Here is a 13,693-nt window from a genome sequence, read left to right on the forward strand (position 1 = left end):
GGACGATTCTGCCTTTCCCAGGACTTGGCGGTACAATTCCTAAAGTTCTACCATCATGGACTGGTGACATTTGACAAAGTCACAATAAAAAAAAAAGACAAGAAAATAGAGAGGGCCTCTCCAAAGGAAGATCTTAAACATTAAGGGCTCTGACGAATGGTCAAAACATACTGATGTTTGATATCAGAACTATTTTTATACAGTAAAGTAGGGGAAGAGACTTAAGTAACAACACTGAAGGCAAGGAATAGAACCTATAGATTGGGTAGAGCATCACTTGCAGCTTTAACATTAATATTACTTTATTTTAAACCCTTTTCTAATTTCTCAGGCAAACCTGAGCTAGCTGTACTTTTGCTATCACCTACACGTGCAGGACTGGGCAATCATATCCTCATATTCCTTGTACAGGATACTCCCATTTGCTTCGATCAGAAGAATGCTAATGGGAACATACTTATAAGGGACACAGGAGGGCTGAGGGACGCTCTGGTCCACCAGCTCATTGACAAGGTTCTGGATGATGGCATGATTGGGAGAATTGAGACCATAGTGTAGTACCCGAGGGCAGACTCCCTTACAGTAGTTTGGAGTATAGAGATGGGGAGCAATGATCCAGTGATCCCAGCCCAGCTGCTGGAAGCTGACTTGGAAAGGGTGGAGGGAACACTGGTTACTTTCAGGCCCATCACGCTCCCTGGAGCGGCCAGGAACCTCAGATGCGATACTGCCTGCTTGACGAGCCCTTCGCAAGAGAAGAGAAGGATCTCTTTCCGTAAACTCTTCCAGGCCTCTTGGGAGAAGTTTGGCCTTCTGAACACTCTGAGTGTCATTGAAATAGAGTAACAAGAAAACAGTGTCCAAGGATGAAGTGCCATGCCACCGGAACTCAAGAACCTCACTACCTCTTGGCTGCTGACACAGGAAGCGGAGTCGTAGAACCCTGCGCCCCTTGTGATTCCAGAGTTTTTGCCCAACATGTTGCGTGATATCCATCTCTGTCCAAGCTTCGGGCAGCAGGGAAGGCTTTGAGGAGCCTCTTCCTGAAGAAGGAAAGTGATCGGTTGGGCTTTTCTGGACCCAGGGCTCCACATGGCAGGAGAGGTGGGAGTGAGCTAGGTGAAGTTGATGGCGGTAAACCACAGTGGCTCTGACTAGTTGGTATGCTACCGAGTTTGGTCTCAGAAGGAAGTCCAGGGTCTGTTTGTGCCAGGGGCCTGCATCAGTAAGAGGGAACAAGAGCAGAGCATTAGCTTCTTACCTCCTAGCCTGAGTCTCGCTCACAAACCTGCTCAGTGCAAACTGACAAGCAGCCCTAAAGTGAATTCAAGATCATAATAATAGCTATCATCTATTGAGCACTTACTAATGTACTAGATGCTTTACGTGCATTAGCTCTTGAATCTGCAAGAGCCTTATGAGATAGTTATTTTCCCCATTTTGTAGACAAGGAAATTGAAGCTCAGAGAAGCTATGCCAGAGGACACACAGCCAGTGTGTTAGAATAAAGATTTGAGCCCAAGTATTTTTCCCTTAAGACAAATTGTGTCTAACTTTTAGATCACTCACAGCACCAGGCTGAGAAAAACACCTCAAATGCAGAATTGTGTGTATATATTGTATGTATTATTAGCTGACTATTAAAGGTGACCAATTAGGAGGGTCATTGAGACATACATGAATAACAAATCCTCATGCTATATCACTATACAGATGCAGCTTTAGGGTGACAGTCCAATAGTGGGGGCTATGGTCCACCATCACTTCGAATCCGGGGCTGAGATGGCACAAAATAATTCTGTCTATCCACTCCTAGTGGGGGCAGGTATTTACCATTTCTGCCTTCTATTTGAATTTCTTCTCGAGCAGCTATTCCCTTCTTGGGCCATTTCCCCCTTAACCCTCGGTCTCTCCCTTTTCCATTCCTTACTGGAAATGATTCTTCATTTACCCAATTCATTGTAAATACCATTTTCAACAAGGCCCTGTTCATGTAAATATTTCGTTAGCTAAGAAGTCTACTTAGAAGCTATATGCCTCTTAGTGATTAAGAGTTTTAATCTAAACTGTGAGGCTGACACCCAGTGGCCAAAGTGTTGGAAAGCTGGGCCTGCAGTGCTCTGACCTTCTGCGCCCTCTCCTGGCAAATGTCAAGAGCAACAATTACAAAAACCACGCACAGCAAGAAAAAGCCTTCTGTCATCTTCACACATCAGTAAACATTCCCATGTTAATTTACATATTATTCACCTAACCTTCCTTCTCCACTGAATCCACGAGCCTGGAATTCTTCAGTAGGCCTGGGACATTCAACATAGAAACTCTTTAATGTTTTGATGCCTCAGGATTTTTAAAAATATTATGTATCTAAGTTTCAGGTGTAAAGCATCATAATTCAACATCTGTGTACACTACAGTGTTATCACAACCATAAGCCTAGTTACCATCATCTGTTACCACACAGTTGACTCCCTTCACCTATTTCACCCACTCACCCCCCACCCCCTTTCCCTGGTGGTAACCACTAATCTAATCTCTCTATCTGAGTTTGTTTTTATTTTTTGTTGTTCATTTGTTTTGTTTTTTTATATTCCACATATGAGTGAAATCACACATCAGGATTTTTTTTAAGTTCATGTTCCAACTCATGCTTAATACACCCTCAAGTTTGGGGCACTTGGATATCATTCAGACAAGGCCCAAGCCAGGCTTGTATTTGCTTTCTCAAATTACTCCATACTCCCATCCTACAATAATCTTTCCAAGAGACCCACGCATACATCTGCCCCACCCTGCCTGAAAAGGAATCTAAACCCAGCCTCTAACAGGCTGTCTGGTGAGGAACTACCCTTTCCTTTCAGACCCTGACATCACATATTTCCTGAAGCAGGGTGGGGTTGCTAAGGATCAGAGCCAAGAAGGGTCTGCTCAGAACTTTTCAGGGAAATGGCTGACTCACACATCCTGTGTGACTGAACCTGGAATAGCTCTCCAGGCAAGCTCGATTCAGCTGGGTCATCTCCTGATGGAAAGATCAGGCCCAGCTCTCTTGTCATCCATTTCTGGATCCTTTCCAGAGTCCCTGGATGCTGGTATGTCCCACAGTCAGACCAGGGTACTGGCCTAATTCTAGGCATCTTCCTTTCTAGCCTCATATCATCTGTACAGAATCGATTTGTGCAGCTCCCGGTTGCACTTGGGAATGAAACCCAGATCGCTTGTAACGACCTCTGAATCTCATATCCCATTGCTCTCCACAGTCTCACTAGGTTCCAACCATCCTGATCTTCCTTCTGTTCTTCAAGTCAGACAAGCTTCTTTCCATCCTTTAGGCCCTTGCACATGCTGTTCCCTCTGCCTAGATCAGACTTCTCGCTCCCCTTCTCATGCAGAGCTTCTTATCTTACAGACCTCAGCTCAAATATCACCTCTTCAAAGATGCCTTCCCTGACAATCCCATGCAAAGGGAAGATCTCTTTGCTATTCTCTATCAAAACCACCTATTTCATTCTTTGATAGCATTTACCACAATTTACAACTATCTGTGTTTACTTACTTGTCTCACCCATGAGAACCATGCCTATCTTGATCATATTCCGACACCTAGTACAATGCCTAGCACTCAGCAGTTGCCAAATAAATATTTGTTGAGTAAATCTCCACCCACACCAAGTTATCTTCTTTTTCCTTAATCAGAATGCATTCCCCTCCTTGTATGCATAATCTCTTTACTCCTTACGCAAAAGTCCAGCTCAAATGCCACCTCCTCGGTGAGGCCTTCCAACTGTCTCACTGCTTCCCTCTCCTTGTACTAAGCAGCAACCTATTTCTTCTTTGGAGTCCCGGGAGCCCTACTGCTTATCATTTTCAAAGCATTTGCCACATTGCACCACCATTGTGTGATTACTTATGTATCTATTCTACCATAGTGGGGGCTCCTAGAGGTCAGGGGAGCGGTTATTTGCCTCTTTATACCCAACCCAAACACAGTGCTTGGTGCTCAATTAAAATCTGTTAAGCAATCAGCACAACAGGGTAATTAAAAGCAAAGGCTCTGGAGCCTGAAACCTTGGGTTAGAAACCCAGCTCTGTTAATTACTAGCTGTGTTACATTGAGCCTCAGTTTCTTCACCTATAAAATGGGTATGTTCATAGTACCTACCTTGTATGATAGTGGGGAGGATTAATGCAAATAATGTTTGCAAAGTACTTTGCCCAATGCCTGGCACATGGTAAGCTCACACTAAAGGTTAGTTTAGGGAAATGGTAGTTGTTTTACTTGGAGGGAAGGAGGGTAAATCGTGTCTGTTGTCATCGCTGAGACTAGCAAAGGCTTAAGATTGATCTCAACAGGTTCCCAAGATTTCCCTGAATGATGGCTTTCTGCATTTCACAGAGAGCCCCACACCACAGGAGCCCACTGCTGCCCTGGAACAATGTCTAATGCAGATGTTTAAAGCAGAAGCAACCATAATGGGAACAAAGAGAACTCCAAAATACATCTGGTACCAAAAACCCAAAGTAGCAACCACAGTCTGAATAGAAAAACTGTTTGGTGTACAAGGATATCAGGGTACCACATTCAAACACAAGTAGTACCGACAGACAGACTTGAACTCAAATCCTGTCTCTGCCACCCACTGTCCTTGTGACCTCTGCAAGTTATTTAACTTCTCGCTGTGTTTTACTTTTCTTATCTTTAAAAATTAGGCTAAGTGCTCCAGGACAGCTAATGAGAGTAGCTGTCATTAAGGATTAAATACGATAGCAGATGCTCACGGAGCCAGGTATACACACTCTCAGATGTGAGCCTGTTTCTGTCCTTTCTGAGGCCTTGTAAATTTCCCCACTTCAGCATCCTGTACGCTTTGCCTTCTAAGAATAAAACAACACAAACAGCCCTGCACAGGAACGTATATGGCTATTTCTCAATTATAGCTTTCAGTGATATAACAAGCATTAAGACTTTCTTTGAAAGATAGGAGCTGACACATCACTCAGTTGCCCTGGGGCCTGGGAGAGCTTCCTCAGGTAGGCCCCAAGGCAATCTGTTCTTAAATTGGGCCCCTGAAGGGAAGCAGGCTTGGAGTCAGCTTCTCCCAAGTTTGCCATCTTTTGAAAACCAAGCCTGAGAAAACCACCTTCCAGGCAATGAAGCCTGACAGTAAACTCGCAGATCCCCTTTTCTCTACACTCTTCTTCCCCATTTTTCTCCCCTCCAGGACAATATAGTATGATAACTCACCTCTGAGAGGTCTTGCTACATTAGCCAACGGTCTCACCAGCCTCACCATGGTGGCCCCAATGGTGCGGTTCTCCCTAGGGTGCCCACTCTCATCAGCTGAATGCTGGTACAACTCCAGCATATACCGCAAGGGAGGCCCTAGGATCCGTGGCTTCCTCTGCTGCTTGCCAGGGGCTTCTTCTAGCAGCTCCCGAATCAGGGGCAAGGTAGGGGCCTCAGGCAGGAGGGCAACAGAAGGCTTCCCTACCTGTGTCATTTGGACCCCGTGTTCCATAAAAAACACCAGTCCCCAAAGAAGAAGGATTCTAAGGATGCTCAGGAGGACCATCTTGAAAGGCTTGGTGTTCAGCAACACTTTCCAGCACAAGCCCAAAGGATGCCACTCTGACCCTTTCCTTTCACACAGGTAACAGCATCCAGGCTCCACTACCACAAAGGATAGGGCAAGAAAAAGTGAAAGGCAGGCAGGCAGGTCCTATGTTGCTTCCTCTAGGAGGATCTCCTGGACCAAAAGGAGGTCTTCTAAATTGTCCTCTTTGCATCAAAACAAACAGAAACACAGGTGGGACAAGGCAGCATGCCCCTCCTGCTCTCCAGGGCCAGGAACAAGATAGCACTTAAAAGGAGAGGTCCATCCCAGGACCTGCTCCCTTACCTTATCCACTAGGATGAAAAGAAGCAGCCCTATCCTCCTCCACTCCAGAGCTTTAAAGGCAGCCTCTTAATCAGTCCTTAAAGGGCCAGAGGCCTCCTGCTCCCATCCCACTTCCATGCAGTACTTTTCCTAATGCAGCATTTCCCAAAATGTGGTCTACTAAGGACTTGCAGTGAGACTATCTGAGGTGATTGTTAAGAATTCAGGTTCCAGGGCCCAGCCCAAAACATGAACTCTCTGAGGGTAGGCTCCAGAAATCTGAATCTTAAATCCTCCAAGAAGTTCCCACTAAAATATGGGAACATCTGTGTGAGTATGGCTGCTGGAGCTTGAAGAAGATACCTTAACAGTGGTTCTCAATCTTGACTCTACACTGAAATCACCTGGGGAGTTTTAACTATTATGGATTCCTGGGTACCATCCCCAAAGATTCTGATGTTGTGGGTCTGGGGTGTTACAAGGGCATCAGGATTTTTTAAAGTTCTGCAGGTGATTTTAATGCACAGCCAAGTTTGAGAACTCTGACTTAGAATTTTCTGGTTTCCCCATGGAAGGTGTTGAGATCCTGAGTGGGCTTCATCAGAGAAGCCTGGGGCAGTGGGAGATGAATCTGTGGAAGTTGGCTGGGAGCTGACCTAGCTTGGCTGGTTAACGGAGGCATCAGGGTTGAGCCAGTTAAGGCTACCCCAGACCAGGATTCTTCAGAAAAATGGTAGGTGTAATCCTGGCCCTGTCCAAGTAGAATCAGTTTGCTGGGGCTCTAAGGAGAAGGTGGGGCAGGAGGTCAAGACATGGCTCTTGTGGAACAGGCATGGACTTTGTAAACAGACAGACCTGTGATTCTGTCTCTTATTAGCAGTCATTTATCCCCTCCAAGGCAAATCTCTTCGTTTCCCTGAGCTTCAGTCTCCTCACCTGTAAAATGGAAATAACATGTTTTATCTCATAGCTTGTTGTGAGGATACAAGGAAATAATCTGTGTTAATTCCACAAAACCTAATTAGGCATATGATATATTGTTACATGCTAGAAATTATTTGTTTCCTTCCTCTGTTTTTTTTCTAACATGGCCTTGGTCCCTGGCATGTATTGTAAAACAAAAGATATGGGCCCTCTAGTTCTGGGCTCAAATCCCAAGTCAACGACCCATTAGCTGGTGACCTCAAGCAAGGTTACTCCCAGACTGAGTTTCTTCATTTGTACTGCTGGCTCCTACAGAGAGTTGTTGTGAGTGTTGTATTGTGTACATTTTTATTGTATACAATGACATACAAGTAAGAGATATAAGCAGATGATTCACAATAGGCAAAACCTGAATGACCCAAACATGAAAAGATGTAAAAGAAATCAGGAAAATGCAATTTAAAACCACATGTGCTTCCACACCTATTGAATTGGCAACATATTAAAAGTCTGATGCTATTAAATCCAGGTGAGGATGTAGAATGCAGGTAACTCTCTTACATTGCTGGTGGGAATGTGATTTGGTACAATTGTTCTAGAGAGTGATCTGGCATTACCTCTACTGAGTTTGAAGATGTGCAATTCAGGTATTGCTACTATTGCTATAACAGTAGCTTTTAGATATTTTGGTCTGTGATTCACAGGAATAAATATATTTTACATCAGACCCAATATAAACACAAGCACACACACACACACACACACACACACACGTATCTGAAGTAAACATTTCCTAAAACAATTTTTATCTTTCTAACATGTTGGGAGGGATAATATATCATGATGGGTAAGAACACAGCTCTGGAGTCAGGATCCTAATTTCAAACTCCAGCTCTACCACTCATTAGCTTGACCTCGGGCAAGTTACTCAACTTCTCTGTGCCTCAGTTTCCTCATCTGTGAAATGGAAACCATAGCCTCTCTCTTCTTCAATTTTGTAATATATATGTAAAATGAGGTTAATCAAAAGACTTACCTCATAGGATTTTTGTGAGTATTTAATGAGTTAACACATGTAAGGCACTTAAAAGAGTGCCTGGCACAAAGTAAGTACTAGATACAGGTTAATTATTATTACATTTGATGCAAGTTGTGCTCTCCAGAAAGCTGGGCTCACCCTGAAGTGCTAGTTCTGACCTCATATGAGCTGTGGAGAGGTGGCCCATAAGTTTCTCTGTCCTCCATGTCCACACCGCTTCTCCCTGCTTCCTTTCTCCCTTCTCTGCCTCCCGACATTCTCTTTGGCACTTGACCTCTGTTACCAATTTAAACTTCCTATTTTCTATCCAACATAACTCAGTAAAAGAGCAAGTTATCAGGACAACTAGCAAAGGATCCATACAAGAGTTCCCAGCACAGTTTTCTTTGATGTTTCTGTGGTATTTGAGTGGGATTATATACGTCAAGAACATTTTTCTGCCATAGTAGTGAGATTTTGATACAGGATCAAAAGAAGTAAAAAGAGACAACATATTCACTGGAAATAACATGATTTGGGTTAGAATTCCTGGTTCTGCCATTTTTGTCTGTTGCTTAACCTCTCTGCATCTCAGCTTTCTTTTTTTTTTTTTTTTTTTTCTTTTTGCGGTATGTGGGCCTCTCACTGTTGTGGCCTCTCCCGTTGCGGAGCACAGGCTCCGGATGCGCAGGCCCAGCGGCCATGGCTCACGGGCCCAGCCGCTCCGCGGCATATGGGATCCTCCCAGACCGGGGCACGAACCCGCATCCCCTGCATCGGCAGGCGGACTCTTAACCACTTGCGCCACCAGGGAGGCCCCATCTCAGCTTTCTTAACTGTAAATTTGGAATATTCTTTAGGGCTGTGGTGAGATTAAATGAGATAATGTATACAAAGTATTAGCATATAGATACTCTTAAATAAACGTTAAAATTTATCATTAATAACCTATGATTTTAAACTGTATGTAAAGTGTAACTGACTGAAGGAAATATCTACTCAGCATCCTTCTAAAGTTCAGCTGAATTTTTATTCCATCCCTCTACTCACCAGGGCTTCAGAAGACTCACCTGAATGAATAGGTCAGCTTTCTTATTTTCAGAAAAAGATCCAAAAACTAACTCCATTCTTATCACCAGAATTGAAAGAAGCTGACATGACTATTTCCTGGAAATGCCCCCTGGTGGGCCCGATGTATGCTACTGCCCCAAACCCCCAGAAGAGGGCACCAACTGTCTTTCCAGCCTTTATGGTTGGAGGGGTGGGGTGGAGTGGAGGGGCAGGTTATAGGTGATTGGAACAGGATCTACTAAATGATATTTACCAGGCCTTTCTGCTTTAGAAAAAGCCAGTATGTGAAAACTCTAATTATTTAAACTGGACAGTTTAGGTGGTGATTATTGACATGACTAAAAGGGTTCTTGACACAACAAAATAGGTCACCACGAGTTGCTTTGAGCAGCAGGAAACCTTAACGCACACTGTGGGTTAACTTTTCAAACTATAATATGCTGGGCACACTGGTAAAAGGCATGAAATTTACAAAAGAATAGATTTTTATCCAATTTGGGGGAGCATGGGTATTGTTTAAAGTACATATGTACTTTAAACATCATCTTTTACACGATTATAATTTACATTTCCTTACAATTGTGTTCATTCAACAAATATCTAATAAGTACCTCCTATGTGGTTGTGTAAGGTGTTAAGGGTGCGGGCCTATTGCCAGACAGCCTGGGTTCAAATTCCAGCTCTACCACTTAACTAGCTTGGTAACTTTTGCAATTGACTTAACCTCTCTGTACCGCAGTTTCCTCATCTAATAACAAGGATAATAATAGCAGTATTTTAGAAGACTGTCGTGAAGATTAAATGAGTCAATGCATATAATGAGCATACTATGTTCTAGATACTGTACTAGATGCTAGGAGTACAGAAATTAATAAGACAAGTTCTTGGTCTTTAACACTCCCAGTACTATGCTTGGCACTGCAGTAGGTTGGGGGACACCACGATCAAACAGTTTCTATCTCAAGAAGATAACAACCTTGATAGAGACATAAAAGATAGGAAATATTTCCCATAGCCATGATATTTCCTCTGATTACTCTTCTGAGTTCTTAAAATATGGACCTATTTTCTAGATGTTCTGTTAAAAAAATAATTTTCCTTAAAACAGAGAGTATGATATATTTTATAGAAATATTTATTTATTTGGCACTAGACTATCATTTTACATATTATATCTCATTTTATCTTCATATCAACTCTGTGAGTTAAGTATTATATTCCCATTTATAGGTAAAGAAGTTGAAAATCAGAAAAGGAAACTTGTCCAAGGTTGTACAGCTCACAAATGGTGGAATCCACTGGGATTTGGACCCAACACAGAGGAAACTTCAGAGCCCCTCTCTTTGTATCTTGTAGGTTGCTACATAAGCTGCCAATGAACATTTAACCCCTTAAGAAGACTCAGTTCCCCAATAAGATAATCCCACAAGGATTCCTGAGTACAGAATTTTAACTCTCATCATTGCTTATAGACCATATCATTCCCAGACAACTAGAAGACCAGGTTTTCTTATAGCCAAGTAAGCAAGCGAGAGCTAAGTAAGAGCTAAGCATGATACACGCTGAAGTTCCTTTTGCCCTCAGAGACACCTGCTGTCTTTGGAGCTTTTGGTCATTTTTGGGTAATCAAGTCATCAGTAATCATTGACCATATTCCCATTCTATGGCCTCCCTCTGTTTGGTCCCAGTAGCTACTTGTATTTCTTTAATTTGATAATAAAGCAAATGACTAGATAACTGACTTCCCACATTAAAGGTAGGGAGACTGTGCTTCCCCTGAAAGACCTACAGAGACTGGTTACATACCTCACTCCATCTTCTATTGTATGTCAGCTTCGCAGGAATTGGCATGGTTGAATACAAATGGATACTGGGCCACAACAGCTCAGACATTCTGGATGCTTGGGACAGGGAAGAAGGACATTAAGAGTCACCTCTTCAAAGATTCAGCAGCTATTCTTCTGCTCTGCAGGTCTACAAGCCCTGCCCTCATCATAAAAGTAGAGTCTGGTGTTAAAAAGGAAAAGATCTAGAGCGTGGACCTAAGCCAAGCACTTGAGATCAACAGTGGGGAGTATAAGGGCTTATTTTATTTTATTTATTTTTATTGGAGTATAGTTGATTTACAGTGTTGTGTTAGTTTCAGGTGTACAGCAAAGTGAATCAGTTATAATTATTTTCCAGTGTAGGCCATTACAGAGTACTGAGTGGAGTTAAGGGATTATTTTAGAATGGTCACTTTCTCTAAATAAATTGTTGACACTGTCTTGCTGAGTCAGACAGGGTTAGAAATGACTTTATCTAACTTTTCACTTCTGACGTCAGTAAGAAAATGTGCAGGTTGATGTTTCTTCTGTCCATAAGAAGTATTCCCTTCCCCTACTACTATGGCAAGACTTCTGGAAAGACCAGAGCATAAGCCCCCATTGACCTGGGAGCCAGAATCTGGGACACAGACACTGTGGGTCATGAGGTTTGGAAGTACAGGTTCCTTGTCTCGCCTTTTACACCTTAGACTCTAAGATTTACTGCTCCACTGGGACCATGAGGAGAGTCCAGTTCCATCTCTCACCCTGAAACAGAAAGTTGAAGGAGAAGCAAATTTGTGAAAGATAAATTAGTTGCATAAACTTGGAGACATCCCCAAACTTCAGCCAAATTTCAAAGCAGACTTCAAATCTTTTGGAGTCTCAGGAAAATCTAGTGACCACTTTAAGACTATTTTTCTTTTTATCTCTTCTCAGGTTAAGGAAAAGCTGGTAGATTCTGTTTGACATAATATTGGAAGTCCTATCCACAGCAATCAGACCAGAAAAAGAAATAAAAGGCATCCAAGTTGGAAGGGAAGAAGTAAAACTGTCATTTTGCACATGACATGATACTATATATAAGAAATCCTAAAGTCTCCACCAAAAACTATTAGAACTAATAAACAGATTCAGTAAATTTGCAGGATACCAGATTAATATACAGTAACCTGTTGCTTTTATATACACAAATAGTGAACTATCAGAAAAAGAAAGCAAGAAAACAATCTTGCTTAAAATCACATCAAAAAGAATAAAATATCAGGGCTTCCCTGGTGGCGCAGTGGTTGAGAGTCCGCCTGCCGATGCAGGGGACACAGGTTCGTGCTCTAGTCTGGGAAGATCCCACATGCCGCAGAAGGGCTAGGCCCATGAGCCATGGCTGCTGAGCCTGCGCGTCCGGAGCCTGTGCTCCACAACGGGAGAGGCCACAACAGTGAGAGGCCCGCGTACCGCAAAAAAAATAAAAAAATAAAAAAAAAAGAATAAAATATCTAGGAATAAATTTAACTAAGGAGGTGAAAGACCTATACCCTGAAAACTATAAAGCACTGATGAAGATATGAAACCATAAAACTCCTAGAAGAGAACATAGGCAGAACACTCTGTGACATAAAATGTAGCAATATTTTTTGATCAGTCTCCTAAGGCAAAATAAACAACAGCAAAAATAGACAAATGGGATCTAATTAAAAGTAGCACAGCAAAGGAAACCACTGAGAAAATGAAAAGACAGCCCATGGAATGGGAGAATATAATTTGTAAGTGATATGACCAATAGGGGTTAACGTCCAAAATATATAACCAGCTCATACAAATATCAAAAGTATTAAAATATCAAAAAACCCAGACAACCTGATTAAAAGATGGGTAAAAGACCTGCATAGGCATTTTCCCAAAGAAGACATACGGGTGGTCAACAGGCACATGAAAATATGTTCAACTTCGCTAACCATCAGAGAAATGCAAATCAATACCACCATGAGCTATCACTTCACACCTGTCAAAATGGCTATCATCAGAAAGAACACAAATAGGTTGCTTCCATGTCCTGGCTATTGTAAATAGAGCTGCAATGAACATTTTTTTACATGACTCTTTTTGAATTATGGTTTTCTCAGGGTATATGCCCAGTAGTGGGATTGCTGGGACATATGGTAGTTCTATTTTTAGTTTTTTAAGGAACCTCCATACTGTTCTCCATAGTGGCTGTATCCATTTACATTCCCACCAACAGTGCAAGAGGGTTCCCTTTTCTCCACACCCTCTCCAGCATTTATTATTTGTAGATATTTTGATGATGGCCATTCTGACTGGTGTGAGATGATATCTCGTTATAGTTTTGATTCACATTTCTCTAATGATTAGTGATGTTGAGCATCTTTTCATGTGTTTGTTGGTAATCTGTATAACTTCTTTGTAGAAATGTCTATTTAGGTCTTCTGGATTGGGTTGTTTGTTTTTTTGATATTGAACTGTAAGGGATGCTTGTAAATTTTGGAGATTAATCCTTTGTCCATTGCTTCATAGCAAATATTTTCTCCCATTCTGAGGGTTGTCTTTTCATCTTGTTTATGGTTTCCCTCGCTGTGCAAAAGCTTTTAAGTTTCATTAGGTCCCATTTGTTTATTTTTGGTTTTTTTCCATTTCTCTAGGAGGTGGGTCAAAAACGATGAATGGATAAAGAAGATGTGGCACATATATACAATGGAATATTACTCAGCCATAAAAAAATTAAACTGAGTTATTTGTAGTGAGGTGGATGGACCTAGAGTCTGTCATACAGAGTGAAGTAAGTCAGGAAGAGAAAAACAAATACCGTATGCTAACACATATATATGGAATCTAAAAAAAAATGGTCCTGAAGAACCTAGGGGCAAGATGAGAATAAAGACACAGACCTACTAGAGAATGGACTTGAGGATACGGGGAGGGGGAAGGGTAAGCTGGGACAAAGTAAGAGAGTGGCATGGACATATATATACTACCAAACG

At 42.1% G+C, this 13,693-nt stretch overlaps 1 protein-coding gene across 1 annotated transcript; it reads right to left on the reverse strand.

The window, feature by feature from the left end:
* Positions 1–360: 360 nt before the first annotated feature.
* On the reverse strand, positions 361–5,594 carry BMP15 (bone morphogenetic protein 15). Its single transcript, XM_060087390.1, has 2 exons — positions 5,246–5,594; positions 361–1,217 (listed from the first exon to the last, which is right to left on the reverse strand). The coding sequence occupies exons 1-2, from the start codon at positions 5,571–5,573 to the stop codon at positions 361–363; spliced, it is 1,185 nt and encodes a 394-aa protein (XP_059943373.1). The 5' UTR covers positions 5,574–5,594.
* Between the last annotated feature and the right edge of the window lie 8,099 nt (positions 5,595–13,693).

Source organism: Mesoplodon densirostris, chromosome X (assembly GCF_025265405.1).
Source record: "Mesoplodon densirostris isolate mMesDen1 chromosome X, mMesDen1 primary haplotype, whole genome shotgun sequence".
Taxonomy (NCBI): Eukaryota; Metazoa; Chordata; class Mammalia; order Artiodactyla; family Ziphiidae; genus Mesoplodon; species Mesoplodon densirostris.

What these genes read in the sequence shown, in the direction of transcription:
- BMP15 (XM_060087390.1), bottom strand. Translation starts at nt 5,573, where the DNA reads ATGGTCCTCCTGAGCATCCTTAGAATCCTTCTTCTTTGGGGACTGGTG. An exon ending in TGTAGCAAGACCTCTCAGAG is followed by an intron (nt 1,218 to 5,245) that starts GTGAGTTATCAT and finishes TTACTGATGCAG; the next exon opens with GCCCCTGGCACAAACAGACC.